Source organism: Neolamprologus multifasciatus, chromosome 19 (assembly GCF_963576455.1).
Source record: "Neolamprologus multifasciatus chromosome 19, fNeoMul1.2, whole genome shotgun sequence".
Taxonomy (NCBI): Eukaryota; Metazoa; Chordata; class Actinopteri; order Cichliformes; family Cichlidae; genus Neolamprologus; species Neolamprologus multifasciatus.
In genome coordinates, this window is record NC_140457.1 from 23,929,414 (window position 1) to 23,946,399 (window position 16,986).

A 16,986-nucleotide genomic window follows, 5' to 3' on the forward strand; every position below is an offset into this window, starting at 1 on the left:
AAAATCCTCAAATGTCTGTTATATCAGTTATGAATTCAATAATGTATTTATTTATTGGGGTAGGGGATGGGTGGACTATTGATTAAACATTTTTCACCATTTAGTTTTTAAATGTCTGATTTTATGTGATGCGTGTAAGGAAGTAGTAGATCTGGAGGACGTTCTCCTTCATTCCTCCACAGTAACATGAGTCTTGATATTTTTAGTTTTGATTCATGCCAGCTGCATAGATGAATGAATGCATATGTGGCTCTAAACCTGATCACATAAGAATTGCATGCCTCTCTAGATTAATTTTCTGTGCTTGTAGTATACCGTGTTGATTAACTGTGAAAAGCAATGAGCTCACAGTGGGAATTATTTAGGGAAAAAAAGGCAAAACAAAATCACTGACAGCGTGATCAGCTCATAGCTAAATATCAGGAGGCAACCAAGGCTCTCTTCTTCCTTTAAAGGTTTTGGTGTATCTGAATATAGCCACACAGAACTTTTACATAACTGACCTAACCTGTGTAGCCTATGTCAGAATGACTAAAAAAAGGTAACGTTAACAGATGAATAAAGCCAGTAATGTTACATAATTCAAGCCTAGAAAGTAATCCTTTTTTTTTTTTTTTCTTAGGTAGAGTGTTACCAGATAAGTGTTAAAATGTCCTTTCTTCTTTCAGCTATGAGCATTTTGACAAAGATTGCAGCCATAAACCATCTAATGAGCTGAGAATCAGAGAGGGAAACACAAGTGTTGGGACGCAGGAGTGTGAAAGTGAGAAAGATGAGCTTGATCCAACGAAGGACGGGAAAAGATGGCAGATCAGTGGTTCTGCCTGGTTACAGAGGCGCAGCTCGTTTTTCGCTCGCTTTCTCTCTTCCCACACATGAAACCTGGTGTTAGACTCAAAGTGTTTGTGCCCAGGTGAAGTCGATACTTAGCTATTAACAAAGGAATGAAGATATTTTAAAATTATTGTGCTGAGCTTTTTGTTTCAAAAGCTAAAATCATTAAAGCACAAAGAAACCCTTGAGTGGTGCTGAAAATTATACATTTTAAGCCTTTAGAAGTGTAGTAGAAAGAGAAGCCATGAAAAGATTTAGTTGTAATAGGTAACATTTTAAAATCAATTCATAAACCCCTGAGGATGCCGTGTAAAGAGTCTGAAATGATGATGAAGCGGTCACACCTCTCTCTTGTTGTCAAGTCTGGCAGCTGAGTTTGTGGTTGAGAAATACATTTTTGGCTACGGCAGCACATCATCTGCACTAAAAAGAGTGTGATTTTAAAAAAACGATCTGCTGTCGGACACAAACAGCCTGCACTGACAGAACGGTTACTGGCAGGAAGTCAGAGCCCATCACAGGTCACTGCGAAGCCGGTGACTCATTTCTCCACCTTTCCTTGGAGACCAGACGCTCCATCTCTGAAGATGGAATCTGCATAAAAAAGCTCTCCAACGTGTCTCAGATAGAAGAGCGTTTTCAAAAATTTATAGACTGCACAGCGTGTAAAAAGCCTTCATGTGATGCATGGTGGCGTAACAAAGTCATATTTCCATTACTTCAGACGACATTGCTGCATTTTTTTCTTTTCTTTACAAATGAGTGCTACAGTGAAAAACCAAGTGTTCCTACTACAATTGAATGAATTACATTGCAGGTATTTGCTTTTTACTCCTTACACAGTGTAAGTGTGCAGAGATTCATGTACCTTTTTAAAATGAACAAAACATGCGTGTACACACACACACATAGGGCTGCTCAATTAATCGAATTTTAATCTCGATTACGATCTGGGCTTTCAACGATCATTAAAAATGACTAAGCCGATTATTAGCACCTCCCTCGTGCTTTACTCTTGCGCTGCTCCGTGTGGCAAATCGAGCGCACCTCTCTGCATTTCGAACACACGTCACAGCAATTAAGAGGACCCGAGGGAAGCTCGGAAAGCTAAGCAGAAGTTATTTGGAGAGGAGAGTGACTGCCGTTGGTTGAAAAGAGAGGTAAAAAAACTTCAGTGGTGTGGAAACATTATGGGTTCGCGGAGTCAGACGTGGATCAAGTAGACATAGTGTGTAAACTTTGCTACAGTGTCGTAGCTGCACCACAGAGCAACACTGCAAAGTTCACTAAACAGATGTTTACATTTTTCATTTATTTTTTAGATTGCAAACATTCGCACTGTTATCAGTATTTGCACACTATTTTATATTATTTTTGATAATCTTTAAAGTCATTATTCAATACATTGTTATTGTTAAATAAATATCGTCAAATAATCGAGATCTCAATTTCAGTGAAAATAATCGTGATTATCATTTTTGCCATAATCGAGCAGCCCTACACACACAGCAAAATATTTACAAATCATGTTGGATCTGTAGTGAGGAAGACGACCCAGCTTTACCTGGTGCGCTGCCACACATGTGACCTGGACAATGATGTCAAAGCTGTGCATGTCTTTCTCTGTAAATCTGTCTCCTGAGGACAAATTTGAGTTTCATACATCGCAAGTGGAGACAATTCTCTTGTGTCTTCGCTGCTTGACCAACATTCAAAGGGTAGGTAAGGGTTAGAAACAGATTTAAGTTTGGCTTAAGATGAGATCAAACTATACCCACAAATCACAGAGATGGACGATGATCTCTCCTGTGTTGGGACTCTTGGGTATGTTTTCCCACCAAATGCCAGTATTCGTTTTTCACGCGGCTTTGATGTGTGGATATTCATTAAAGACTAGTTAGGTGCCCTTTTGTTCAGATGAAACACAGCAGATTACATATCTGACTGCTCTGAACCCAACTACAGCTGTGATTTGGAATTTAAAAGTAGTCTGAGTTTAACTTTGGAATTAGACTTACAGAAAAAAGTGGTGTCCTCACACTCCAAACCCTTTCCAGTCAGCATTGCTTTGCTTCAAAGGTGAACCAGAAAGGCAGGAAGTCGATTAGCTGAACTTCACTGCCTGAAGCTTCTGACGTTGTGTGTCTAGCTTGACTACATTACAAACTTCTAGTGTAATGTAGTCGATCCCGTGATATCCGCTGTAGTGCCACCGCATATCACGGGATCATAAACCTGCACGGCTCAGCCACCAGAATAAACACACACAATTCGTGAATGCAAAATCACATTAAGAGAAGCAAGTCAGTTTAATCACATAGATTTGACATAAAGTTGATAACCACATAACTTTAAAACAAAGTTTTTTAAAAGAAATAGTCATGTTTTGGTTTTGTGCTGGAATCGCCAGAGATCACTGTGAAAGGGTCTAAAAGTAAGGTGAATGTAGACCCCGATGAACTGTCAATGATTGCAGTAATCTACAGTGTCCCTTTTAGTTTCAGTGGTGTCGTGAAAAGTGGTTATTAAATTGAGCCTTTGATCATTTTTGCTTGTGCAGACGTGATGGTCGGGATGGGCTACAACTTGGAGGAAATCCAGGACTCTCTGGCCAAGATGAAGTATGATGAGATCACAGCCACCTACCTGCTCTTGGGCAGGAAGGCCTCTGAGGTACAAACATAACAAACGTCTTAGTTCTTCAGTCGTTCAGCTATCAGTGGTTTGTAAACCAGTGTGTGACTCAGCTATTTATAGACTTCTACCTTGTTTGCAGACTCTCGCCACATATTAAAGTGCATTAAAATAGTTGATTTGAAACATTTGGGGGCTTTTTCCGTTTGTTAAGCCTAATAGTTTTAGATTTGATCATGTGAAATAGTTCGTTGTCAAAGATTTGTCATTTGGGGCATTTTTTTCAGACAGCTAATTAAGCAGTCATGTAAGTCCCCTTACTGTCCATGAGTGCTTGGTTCTGATATAAATAAAGGTGCAGGAATTGAAACAAAGTGGGTCTGAAGTCGCCATCTGAAGCTCTTAGCTCACAAATGACAGCTTCCTCACTCATCAGAAATAGTAGTTTTAAAATGATCCTTTGTACACAAAAATTATTTTGATCGCATATCATGTGCCCTAGATTTTTGGTCCGTCTTGACTCATAAATCACATTCACTGTAGTAAAACTGTAGAAACTGAGGGTTTTTGTGTGTTCTGTATGTGTCCTTTGTCTCTCAGCTGGAGCCCGGCGACTCGGCCTCCAGCAGCAACTTGTCTCTGGCCAAACCGAGGCCAAGCAGTGAGCTCAACGGCCAGTCGCCCTCCCACCTCAAAGTCCAGAGGAGCGTCTCCTCCAACCACAAACAGAGACGTTACAGCGAGCAAGGTGAGCAGTCCACACTGTGCTGTTCTCTTCATTGTGTGAAACACAGTGTCGTGGTCCTAGCTTTCCTTTTCAATGTCACGTGAAAAAGAACAGACTTGAAACTCTGCTGTACTTCACCTCTAATAATAAAAGTACTTTTCTGTCAGTTGCTTGTTTTCAGCTGATAAAAGAAGCCAAATCGAAACCTGTCACATGGTAGAGGCACTTTAGCCTTTCCTTTGTTTGCACAGCTCTGTGTTGTCCACTGTGATATAATGCTTTGTCAGTAACCTCAGTTTGCGATGCTTCCTGTCTGTGAGATCTGCAGCTTAAGTGGCAACACTGAGAAGCTTTTTATACTCCAGCAGAAACCCATCATTCAACTATTGTTAACTGTGATTTCAAAAACGACTGTGGCATTTTCAGCTGATATTTTGGGAATTTAAGAAGACGACCTTATTCATTTAGTAAATGGTGAAACCTGATTCAAGGCCACCATGGATTAAAAGAAAAACAAACATTAATGTGATGATGATTATATTGTAAATTGTAACTATAATTATGTTTGACTAAGTCTGGGTCATATTTCTTTTTTTTTTTTTCAGAATGTAAGTTCTTTAAAAATTGTATTTGCTGACAGAGGTAGACGTATTCTTGAGTCATCCCGCAAACGTTACTCTGATAATTATACTTTCTCTTTCTATAGTTGGTCAGAACCTCCCTCCAGGGATGGCTCATCCAAAGAGGAGTCAGACAACTACTGCTGAGAACAGCGTGAAAGAGGAAGGTGGAGTCCAGCTCCGTAAACCGAGCATCCCAGGAACCCGCGGGGCACCACCCTCCAGCCCTCTGCTGGGCAACGCCAACAACCCCAACAAGGCTGACATCCCTGACCGCAGGAAAGGAGCCACCACGGCCCCGAGCGTGAGTGTTTCAGCAGTTGGCTTGAAAGTTAAACTTAATTGTCTGCTCTGTTTTTGTATGAGAGGTTTTTTTCTTTCGGGGGGGGAGGGGGTTTAAGCTAAATGAGAGTGTTTAGTGACAGTGGCTGTCATGGTTACTTAAAAGGAAATTCCAATTTTACACATCAGTGTGTATTTCCTGGCGTTGGGGAAATCCACTGCATTTAAGGGGAAATAATGGTATAAAGACTTTATTGTGTTCAGATCCATCTGTGAGAGAATGATGCATAAATGGGTAAAGCTTCCTCTAACAGGTGACATCACATGTGATCCCACCTTGTAAGGGAAAACAAAACAAGTGAGCAATCGACTCCTGAGCTCTGGTTTTGTGTGTCGATGTAGTTGTCCAGATTTACACAACGAACAATGCCCGAGTATTGTTTAACAATGTGATTCAGTCTCATGGTCTGGAGATTAGGAAATGTTTTTAAGCTGCACTCTATCACTTTAAAGCCACCAAACCATGACGTGGCAGTCTCTGTGAGTCACTTCAGATTGTCCAATAAAATATGGCTGCCATTTTTCCTTCAGCGGATGAATCCACCTGTCCACATCGACCACAATAAGCCTCTGTGGCGATACAAAATGTGACAGACGAGTACTACTTCTAATATACAATCGAGTAATGCAAATGTTTAAGAGATCAAAGACACGAGGGACTTATCAGTACAGTACAAAGGAAACAAGTTTTACTTCTAAAGTCTGCCGCATTGTTTCCAATTTTAAACGAAACGCACTCGAATTTGGTGAGATTGGCAGCATGATAGACTGAATTTAAGTACACTGTGCTTTAATTGCTGTAACACATGTTTCTTTGAGCCTTTCATTAAAAAAAAAAAAGGTCATCCATTGAAGCAATGCATTTGTCTGTTTGCAGAATAACACTGCATCTGCGGGTATGACCAGGAGGAACACGTATGTCTGCAGTGACAGAAACAACACAGACCGCCTCTCCGTCATTCCTAACGGGAAAGAGAACAGGTGAGAGGAGGATGATTGTAAATCTTAATCAGTACAGGGAGCAGAATTTGAGTTTTCCCACTTGTCAGTAAACTGTTTTTAGTGAGATCATTGTTGTGGGTCCTGAAAGTCTGTATGTAGTTCTTTAGATTTAGATAAATACTGTTTTAGAGACTTTTCTACTCAACCTGTGTGAAAATGTATATTTGTATTTCAAACTCACACTGGTTGAAGTTATTTAAACTCCTTTTTCTTGTTAATAGAGGAAAAAAGGACCTACATGGGATCCCTAGAAAAGATTTCCTTTGTCTCAGTCCCTGATTTTTCTACTCCTTTCTTTCTGTTTACTTCCCCTTTTCTCATCAACTTATCTTCCATTTCTGCCTGTGTGTTTGTGATTCGGGGTGGGGTTTTTGTTTTTTGTCGCCCCCCCTGTTACGGCATGACCAGCATGACTGAGATGGCTTGTGCCACTAGCCCCCCGTCTGCCTTTGCAGCCGCTGCATTCGGTGCCTCGTCCAGTTCGGTGCGGCTGAGGTATCAAACTGTCGGCCCTTTGTACGCTTGCCAGGCAGGCTGGGCCACACTGCCCCACTCCTACTACGCTCTGGACTACTGCTCGCCCAAGTAAGACGACAGGGTCTCCAAACCCCCCTGTCTGTCTCCTCTCATGTCTCAGCCCCTGTTTGGCCCCTTGCTAACCCACACATCCAGCCAGCTTCACACTCTATAACCCTACAACTAAACCATGGACACCATTTCCTGCAACAAACAGTAAGCAAAGTGGTTTTTGGTGCCAGAGTCTGAAATGTATGCTCATCAGCAGGAGCAGGTAAAATGAATTGCTCTAATAACTGGTATACTTCAATAAAATATGTCCTCCTCCTTTTTATTGTTACTCTACCAAAGTCTAGCCAGTCTAACGTGCTGATTCATGATCAGAATGAAGACCTTTTTAGATATAAACACGAGCCTTAGTGCTACTGTTTGGTTTACCTGATGTTTGGTAACACTGCTGAGGTGGTGTTGATAGGAAGAAGCATTTGTATACTCGGATCTCCAAAACACCTCAGTACGTATTATCTGTATTCCAGTGTTACTGAATCAAAAGAATCATTAGTTTTCCACAACATAAACAGACTTAAAAATGAGGCTTAGACAAGGTGCTTGTAGTCAATCTGAAATGTAACTGCACTGTTATAGAAGTCAGACATATAGACTAGGACTAGCCACTTTCTTTTTCAGGAGGTGGCTAAATAAAGACTTTTTTTTTTTTCAGATTTAATTTCCACAAAACTGTCCAAAATCCAGATGATAAATGAAGCAGGGAGATGTGAAGTCTTGAGCGCTGTCAGTTAGGCAGATAAAATTTCTGAGTGTTTATTTCAGACGCTGATCAAACCAGAGGTGGGGAGAAGTGGAGAAAAATATGCATCTACACACTGAAATCGAGCGATAGGTTAAACTCAGTGTGTGATAATATTTTTCCATGTTTCCATCATCCCTCTGCCAGCCATAAACCAGAGGACTGCTTGGGCCCCCCCCCCCCTCCTTGCGACATTGCAGTAACGCACTCACACAGCTCTGCTCCTGATCTCTCCTCCATCCTCTGCTGTGAACTTTGACCCCTGATTTTCTCTGTCTGGGTCCTGCACCTGTTGGTGTCCGAAATGATGGAAAAGCCCCCACTGCTCACGGCTCCCCTGCTGTCCCAGCTTCCTCAGACCCTCGTCTGTTTCTGTTTAGACTCTTAAGTGATCAGGCTCACAACTCACTGTTTCATTGTACATATCAACAGCTTGACATCTGGGGTGTGAAATTAACAGCTCATTACTGGTGAATTTTGGTTCCAGCTGCTTTATATACGTTTCCTGTTCTAAAATTGCTCCGAATTTAATGAAATAAATCCCACACACTGGCCTTAAATATTATCATAAAGATGATTTGGTCATGTGACCTCACCTATACTATTTTCCTTGCCCTGCTGCCATCTTAATAGGTTAACCTAATTTTGTTTCTGCTCCCAGAAAGTCCCAACTCTTCAGTTTGGTCTCAAACAATGTAATGATCTTATAAAGATTTCTCCTGTTATTTTTCTGCTTTGAAGAATCTTCAAATGACTCACAGACACATGAGGACAGACGTCCTTGTGGCGCATTAGCTTCTGAAAGCGTTTAATCCAAAGGGAGGCACTAAAACTGGTTTCTCAGACCAGATCTGTGCTGGAGCTCAGTTTGCACAAAATACTTGCACATCTGTGGGCATGAAATGCACAAAATTAATCTTCCAGCTGTATTTGTTTACTGATAATCTCTATCATAAATCTGCCTCTTGTTGGTACTACCAGACACTGATTTATGGATTCAGTTTAAATAAACACTTATGCTCTAATCAAGAGGTCTCAAACATAAGGCCCAGGGGCTAGAAATGGCCCCGCAAAGAGGCCAATCTAGCCCACTGGCGGTCTTTGGTAAATGTGAAGGAGGACATACATTTTAGACTTTTAACTGTATTTTCATAACTTTCACAGCTTGTCTTACTGATAAAAAACTCTCACAAGCATCTATAATACACCAAAGTAATAGATAAACTAAGATTTCTTTCAATAAATAGAGCAACATTTCTTTATCACTTAGTAAAGCTGAGATGTGCTGTTGAAATTGCACTTCTACTTCTTGAGATACCTCAGGATTAAATGTGCACTTCTTTAGACTGACAGAAAGGCGAGTTTCATTGGTCCGGCCCACTTAAGATCAAAGTGGGCTGTATGTGTCCCCTAAGGTAACGGACGTTTGACATCTCTGTTCTAATCTATTCGTTATGGCTACAATTGCTCAGCAGTTTATAGGGAATGATGATCTTACTCTGTGCTACCTGCAGCTTCTGCTTGTGGTTGGTCAGCTGTGTGAGGCCGGTGGTCACAAGACTAAAACATTTGCTGTAATTTTAAAAAAAATGTATTGCAAATTAGTTATTCCCAGACTGGCTGTTGCGTCTAAATCCACCAGCTGATGTGCGGCTTTGTCCTGTTGTGATTTTAATTTCCTACCCTGCTGATGTCTAACCTGCAGTATTCATGTATTTGAAACCCATGGCAGTTTTAGAAGTCCATGTAGAATAACCAGACCACACATTTTATGAATACAGAGGCACGTGCAGTGACTCTGCACAAACATTTTTCCATTGCAGAAGTGTACTCGGGTATGTTGCACAGTCACAGCTTCTGTGACCATGTATAATCTGGCTCCATCACACTCTACCTGCACAAATAAGTGGAAATGTTCAGTGTGTTGAAGTACACGTCTGCTCTGGAAAAACAGTGTAAAACCTGCTTTAATTGTAACTTCCCCCTCCTCCGTCCACTTCAGCAACGTTGCGGTGTCTCCCGGTAGTCAGAGGAACCCGGTGGCGTCCACCCACAGCGTCGCCAACACCACTACGCCAGACCGTCTCCGCTTCCCCCGAGGCACAGCCAGCCGCAGCACCTTCCACGGTGGCCAGCTGAGAGACCGCCGCACGGCCACGTACAACGGGCCGCCGGCCTCCCCTACTCTCTCCCACGACGCCACGCCTCTGTCTCAGACCCGGAGCCGTGGAACCAGCAACCTTTTCTCCAAACTCACCTCTAAACTCACCCGCAGGTAGGCGAGGAAATGCGTCGCAGCACATTTTGTAGAGAAGTGTGACGGGTTGATGTTTAGCCCTTTCTGTTCAGTCAGTTTAAAGGTTTAATTTGTTCTAAAGCAATAATTTTTTTAAGCGATTAAAAACATTAAAGCTTGAATATAAAGAGGAAAGACTCCAGCGCTGCTCTGCTCTGTGCCGTATAATCTACTGTGACTCTGTTCAGATTTGAAGCCAATCAGCACAGTGCCATGTAGAGTTAAGATAATTACATGCTGGAGGAACACTTCACTGTCCTGTACAATGTGATTTATGCTCAAGTCTACATTTGTTGTCTGTCGCTGCTTGGTTGCTGCCAGAAAACCTACAAATATCGTAAAGAAACTGTGATTGGATATTCAAACATTTTATTCAGACATTAAACACAGCAGACCATTTTAGATCATTTCACTTCCACGATTCTTTAAAGATCTTGGGTGGTAATGTTGTTATACAGTAATCATTTCCTGCACTACGCGTGCTTTAGGGCTGTATGTCTGCTGTATACTGTATGTGTTGCTATTATAATTGTAGCTTGATATAGTCCAATAAAAACAAAACAAAGTGAAAGCATACATTTTGAATCGAGGTTAGTCCTGTATAGCTTTTCTTTAAATTGCATTTTCAGGCCTCCCTGAAAACTCGACATCAGATTCTTGTGCACGTCTTATTGTGGTTAATATTGTCACAGTGAGAGTCTCGAGTTCAGGCACTGAAAGCAGCAGCCAAGCCAGTGACATCCCACCTGCAATGACTGACCTAAAATGAGGAATTGAAATCATTTAATACTGAATTTGTAAAAAAAAATTACAAATGAATCTTTACGTTCACTGTTAATGATTCCAATCACCCCATTTTTGTTCACTCATTCGATCTCCCCCTCCCCTTTCCTTCACTTCTCTTTCACCATTTTCACTGTTTCTTTGTCTGATTCTGTTGTAGAAACATGTCATTCAGGTTTACCAAAAGGTAGGACTCTTGTACTGCCTTTCACTCTGTACCAAAACAATGACAACAATCTCACAGAACAACGTCCTCTGAAACTCTTTAGACGTGTGGGGCTGCTGGCACCGAACTAACACATTGCTTAGCAGAACAGTAACGCTCTCTGGGTGCATTTACACACACTGCTTACAATCAGATTAACGTGACAGATTTCTGTTCTCACATATTAGGTCTACTGACATGACTCTAAGTAACCCACGGTAACATAATTTAATGTCTAGGTAAGATTGTCCTTAAAGGAATAGTTTGGTTTTGTGTGTTATGTATTAGAGGGCTTGTGCGTGTAGTCCTCCCTTCATGAAGGTTATACTTTTAGATGATGGAGATGGATGATGATCTCATAGGTCAGTGATGGCGGTGATATTTCGCTTCCTGATTACTAGATTCATTATAAATGTAACCAGACTCACTGTTGTCTTATTATGTTTCACTATTGTAAATGACACTTAGGACGCAGGCGTGTTATGTCATTTGTGTGCATGAACACAAGTTCCTGTTCAGATTAAGAGGGTTTCTGTCTCTGGTTTGACTCTTCTTGGGGGTTTTTTGTCTTTTAAATTTGAGTTTAAGATAAGTGTGCATATGTGGAGACACCCAAACTCATTTTTCTCACATACAAACAGCTTAAATGAGTTAGCAGAACTGTTGGCTTAAAGCAGGGGAAGCAAAAAAGACCTGGGCAGACATTAGGTCTCAGTACTGTTTTAGCTGTTCGGCTGATATCCGCCCATTTATGGTCATTAAGTGCAGTCAGATGATTAGACTAAATCTGTCACCTTTTGTATGCAAAGGAGGCTGTGATGCAGGTGTAGCCCACTTTCTTTTTGTCTTAATGTTTCAAGTGGAAATTAAACTCCCCGTCCTGCCCTGGATACTGGATCGCCCAACACTATCTGTGCTGTTTTGTGTATAAATAGTTTTATGGAGGTGTTTGTTCTGGAGGAGCTATGTTGTGGACCTTTTTAAGCTGTATCAACATCCTGCAGAACGACTATACAGAAGAATCAGAAGCTCTGAATTTTAAGCTTTCACGAGGACAGGAGGATTTACTGTGGGACTATTAGACTTCTTAGCCAGGTGTAGTAAAAAACTAGCAACTGAGTATTGGTGGTAGGTTGTATCAGTTAGCTTTTGTTGACAGCGTTGTCTGAGATGTGTTGGTTTTTTATTTTTAATACACATATATCTATTGTACATAAGGGAGCTGCTAATCATTTCATCTTTTTTTATTTAAAAAAGTGACTTATATGAAATTTACAATAGCAAACTATTCCTTTAAGATGAATGCATCGGATTTAAAATAAAAATTCAGACTTCCTTTTGCCTTAATTGGGTTTTACCTGGTCTCTGTGTGTAAATGTGCTCGGGGTGGCCACGGTTGGTCTGGGTGGATAAAGGCTGATTGGGAAAGCAGACCGGACTCCTTGAACAATCAGTCAATTACCCACACTGCAAAAACAAAGCAGCTTGCCACTAATCAATCGTCATTGCATGCATGAGGTTGCTTCTTACAGCTGCCATTGATTCTTGATTTTAATGACTGAACTCATCGTAGGTTATTCTGCTGCTGCATTATTCACCAAAATATATATTTTCTTACTTTCTTTGACCCAGTTGTGTCAGTAAGAAACCACCAAGGATTATATTTTTATCTGTTTCTAAGCCGTTAAGTACATTTATAAATGCAACTTTGTGTACACTGATGTTTTTTGTAGACTTGGTTCATTCCCTTGGTGGGTACAAACATGTTCAGAGAAAGGGTTTTCTAAAAGGCGCGTCGCTCAGCCTTCCTTTGTCTCTTTGCCCTTTTTATTTTCGCTTTGAAGGTTTTCTGGGCTTTAGTTTTTTACCTTCAGTTTAAGTCAGAAAAACAAAAAAAAGGGGATCACACAGGTATATAATACAGCATTTATTTACTGACCATTTTTGGCTATTTTTATTTTATTTTTTGTAATGTACTAATTAGTGCTGCCAACGTTAACCTCGTTAAAATGACGTTAACGTCATCACCGCATTAACGCGACAAATCTCCGTTAGCGAGTTAACGCGGATCGCCCGGTGCGTGGGGCTGCACGGTGGTTAGGTAGCTTGTTAATGCGTTAGCGCCGTGCAGCCCCACGCACCGGGCGATCCGCGTTAACTCGCTAACGGAGATTTGTCACATTAATGCGGTTATGACGTTAACGTCATTTTAACGAGGTTAACGCTGACAGCACTTGTACTAATACAAATCACAGATTAGGTTTTTAACTTATAAATCAACATAAAAACCTCCCTAGTTCCTAAAATTGACATGGAAATGACCTTATTTAAAATGCTCTGTTAAATATTTTCTAATTTTGTGATTCTTTTTAAATCAGCAAGGTTGTTTTTACTGAAGAAAATGAAAACTTCTTCTGTAACATGTTTTGCTTTCAGTACACTTCATTTCTGACGGTTATCTGTCAGGCAAGCAAAAGCTGCAGAGAATGTTTGAAGGATTTAATTCTCAAAGTATTTTTGTGTCTTCAGAAAGTTGTTTTAGATGCAGGTGCTGGAAATATTCTCCCCTCATTGCTTTCCGTTCAGTGTCTTCTAGCATTTGGGCCCATACTAAACAATGTGTAAGACTTTTCCACTACGACAAGGTGTTTTTTGTTTTAAAATGGGTGTGTGGTGACAGAATAGTATAAATGGGTTTCTTCAGACATTTTCTTAACTTTTCTTAATGTCCCACTTTATAAAAGGAGCCCTTATTTTGTTTGGACATGCTGATGGTTTCCTGCGGACATTCCAAGTAGTCGGATCAGCCATTCCAATAGGGGTTGGGATTTAAGAGAGGAGGCTATTAAACACTGAATAACTCAAACGGATCTTGTGGAACAGCATGGTAGCTGTGGCCGAACTGAACCAGTCATTGATGTACATATCAAAAGATCAGAGGAGCTTTGCGGCCTTCTCAGGGAGCTGTCTTGAGGCCCATGGCTCCCTCTGGTGGCTGATTTGTAAACTGTCATCTTCCTTTGGCAGCATCATCGTCATCCAGAGCCTCCTGTCGGTTCTGCTCAGGTGTCATCACCATCCTGCATTCCCACTCATGGCGCCTCACTAGGGTTTTTGTGTTTGTCCTCATTTCTGTGGCGCACTCACTGTGACAAAATAGAGCAAAAGACTATAAGATGAGTCGAAAATAAAACCGAATGCAGTAATAAATTGTATAGTTGGTTAAATGAATATAATGGAGTATTCAAATAAGAGTTTAGCTTAATTTCTTTTTAGTTTAAAGTTATCTTTATTTTCCTGTGAACCCTGATGCAGTCACTATTTCAATCTTGGTCTGCAACATCAATTTTAAGATCTTGCTGTTAAGTAAAAATAACTGAAAATATCAATTGCAAAAGTTCACAACAAAGAGCAAAATAGTAAGTTTACTAGCTTAAAAATGAGTCCAATTATATTAATTATCTAAATAAGGATTAATCAGAAAATGTGGAACAATTGCATGATTTTTTTTTTTTCATGCTACAAAGAACAGACATAAAAATAACAGACAAACTGAAAAGTGGAGTTATTGAAAACTGTCTTGTGTTCAATTTCTTCTGAAGATGAAAAGTCTTAGCTACACTTTTTTTAAAAAATCTCTATTTTAACCAACAATATTATTTATTTACTCGGTTCCATTTTTGACTCGTCTTATAGGCATTAACTTCATTTTGTCTGGTTTGGGCCGCCGTACATTTCTGCTAAAGACTCATCTCCTCTCTGATCTTAACGAGTTTTCTTTATTTTCCTCGTCCTCGGGACATTTTAGGTTCACTCACATTCTCCTCCCGGTGTGTTTTTGTCTTCCTTACCTTCTTGTGTCCTTTAACCTTGACCTCTTGCTGCTCTTCCTCTCTGCCTAGGGTCAGTATTGACCCGGCCAAACGGCAGTCGGCCAAAACAGGGCCTGCCAACCCTTCTACCCAGGGAGGAAAGACCCTTAGTAAGTCTTCTGCCCTCCAGTCTCTTTCAGCCTTTCCTTCTTTCCTTCCTTCTCATTATCTTCCATGTTTTTCTTTCTTTTCTTTTTTTTCTTTTCAGCCTGTCCTCATGCCATTCATTTAAATATTCTTTCCTTCTCTTTCTTTTCTTGTCATGAGTCCACTGAGATTTCCGGCACATCCTCAGATTCACGTTTTTTCTTTCAGATTCAGGAGCGGAAGATATAGAGAGTTGTAGGAAGATGAAGATCTAGAGTAAGGGGCTGTTTCCATCCCTCAATTTCTCCTGAGACTAAAGTCTGAGTTTCAGACTTCCCTTCCTACATTGCCTCACCCCGCCTTGCCTCACCCTCCCCCCTCGGTCTTGTGATTTTTCACAGCCTCTCTGGCCGACCCAGGACCTGCTGTCAGTCCTGTCTGTTCGCTCGTCTTCTTGTTGTCGAGTCCCTCAAGCTGTCAGGAGTCTGGACTCTGTCCCTCCTCCACAACCCCGTCCTGTTTTCTGTTCTGCAGGCTGCAATGCATGCTGGGAGCCTGACACAGTACACCCATCCTGTCTGAGAAACGGGGAGATTACTGACTATTCGCTTTTAATCTAATCTTGTCTTACAGTACAGACATTTTTTCTTGTTTGTAGTCGTTCAGCATCCTCCCAAAAAAGTCTTTTCTGGCAGTCAAGACTTTGAGGGAAAGATCTTGCAGGAGGTCTAAGTTTTTATTGCAATCCAGTAAATTTTTCTGTGAAATCAACCTGGTTAGTAGGAAGGAATCCCCTGCTTTATCTAGAGTCTTTGTTTGAGTCTTTGTCTCGAGTCTAGTGAGGCTAGGAAATGAATCTGCAGATTATTCCTGTGTATAAGATGCGCAGGAACAGTAAAGGTAAGCCAAAGAGGTCATTTTTGCTTTGTGGAGGGGAAAAAACTGCACATGAAACACATTATGTAAAGAATTTTCTTCATTATGCCTGCCATAGAAATACTTGTATGAGGACAAACAAGGAAGGCAAATTACTTCTGACTAATGCAGAAGATTTCATCGTGCTTGCCTTAAAATGTCCCGCATGTCGTCTCGCTGCCCAGTTTGGCAGCTTGTCTTCTAGCTGGTAGGAGAGCCATTACAGACCCGCACATATACACAAAGTCCTGTCTATGGCTCACGTTTGTGACTTAAAAATAGTTGGTGAGCTTTTTGTTCTGTCGATCAGAGCGAGCGCGCTTCTGCAGCGCTGCTGAACGTGCTGCAGCTTCAGTCACAGGGACGAACTGTGAACATTTGGTTTGGTTTTTAGAGCCTGAGCTTCATGTTGGAGGGAGCTTTTCTCTAAACAGTGTCTGTTTTCATGTGCGTCACACACACGGCTCAAATCAGGATTTAATCATCAGTTGCCTTTTAAAAAAGTAATAATAATTACTGTTAATATTAGGAAAGGTAAGCATTTCAGAAGCTGTTTTAAATTTGATATTTAAAGTGATCAAATAGTTCTGATAATTAGTCCAAATGCAAGTAGACGTCTTTAAAATGTCACGTATCATGGTTTAAATTGTTAAATAGAAAGAATCATGATGGGTCACGTGTTCACTAACAGTGTATTTAAAAGGCTTAAACTGGGATTTTATATACATTTACTGTACGATACATCGTCAAAGGACGTGTTTGCAGAGCAATAATCAGCTTTCTTGTAATTTTTTTTTTATTACCCCCACCCCCTATTATCTCCTGTCATCCTATAGGCCAGTGGAAGGATCTGCTTTTTTATTCTTTTAGCTGTGTGCTGTTCAGATGTAGATTTAAAATCTTTTTTTCTTTGTTTTTTTTTTTTTTGAGAGGCGATAAAGTCCAGTCAAGTAGCGCTGCATCACTGCCTTCACTTCCTACCTCACCTGAATGTGGCCTGCAGGCTGCATCTCCTCTTATTTTGCTGCTGTTTTGCGTCGACACACCGCTGTCAGGCTTTTCTTTGTGTGTGCTCCTGTTGGCTTCAGTCTGGGACATGAACAGTCATCACTTCTTTGTTTGATTTCTTTATTTATTCTCCTCTCTCTTTCTCACGACTCTTTGTTTGATTTCAATGGAAGTCAAAGCTTCCATTTCTTTTTCTGTTTTTTGGTGGTGGCTCTCGTCGTCGTTCAAGTATTCGTCACGTTCTCTCATTTTTAAATATGATTTTTCACTGGAAATGATTAAAAATGATTGTCATGCAAGACCCACATCTTTTTTTTTTGTTTCTTCTTTTTTCCCC

At 40.7% G+C, this 16,986-nt stretch overlaps 1 protein-coding gene across 18 annotated transcripts in view; it reads left to right on the forward strand.

The window, feature by feature from the left end:
- Positions 1-16,986, forward strand: part of mark3a (MAP/microtubule affinity-regulating kinase 3a) — a 48,271-nt gene that overhangs the window by 28,841 nt on the left and 2,444 nt on the right. For 4 of the 18 annotated variants that reach the window (XM_085144301.1, XM_085144305.1, XM_085144303.1 and 1 more), the window contains exons 11-17: positions 3,395-3,507; positions 4,069-4,216; positions 4,902-5,119; positions 6,035-6,138; positions 6,568-6,744; positions 9,486-9,758; positions 10,723-10,749. In XM_085144301.1, coding sequence (XP_085000427.1) covers positions 3,395-3,507; positions 4,069-4,216; positions 4,902-5,119; positions 6,035-6,138; positions 6,568-6,744; positions 9,486-9,758; positions 10,723-10,749 — 1,060 coding nt within the window. Of the gene's footprint in view, positions 1-3,394; positions 3,508-4,068; positions 4,217-4,901; positions 5,120-6,034; positions 6,139-6,567; positions 6,745-9,485; positions 9,759-10,722; positions 10,750-14,669; positions 14,750-14,954; positions 16,931-16,986 lie in introns of those variants that run through there. The other 14 variants (XM_085144310.1, XM_085144313.1, XM_085144312.1 and 11 more) reach the window with 9 other exon arrangements.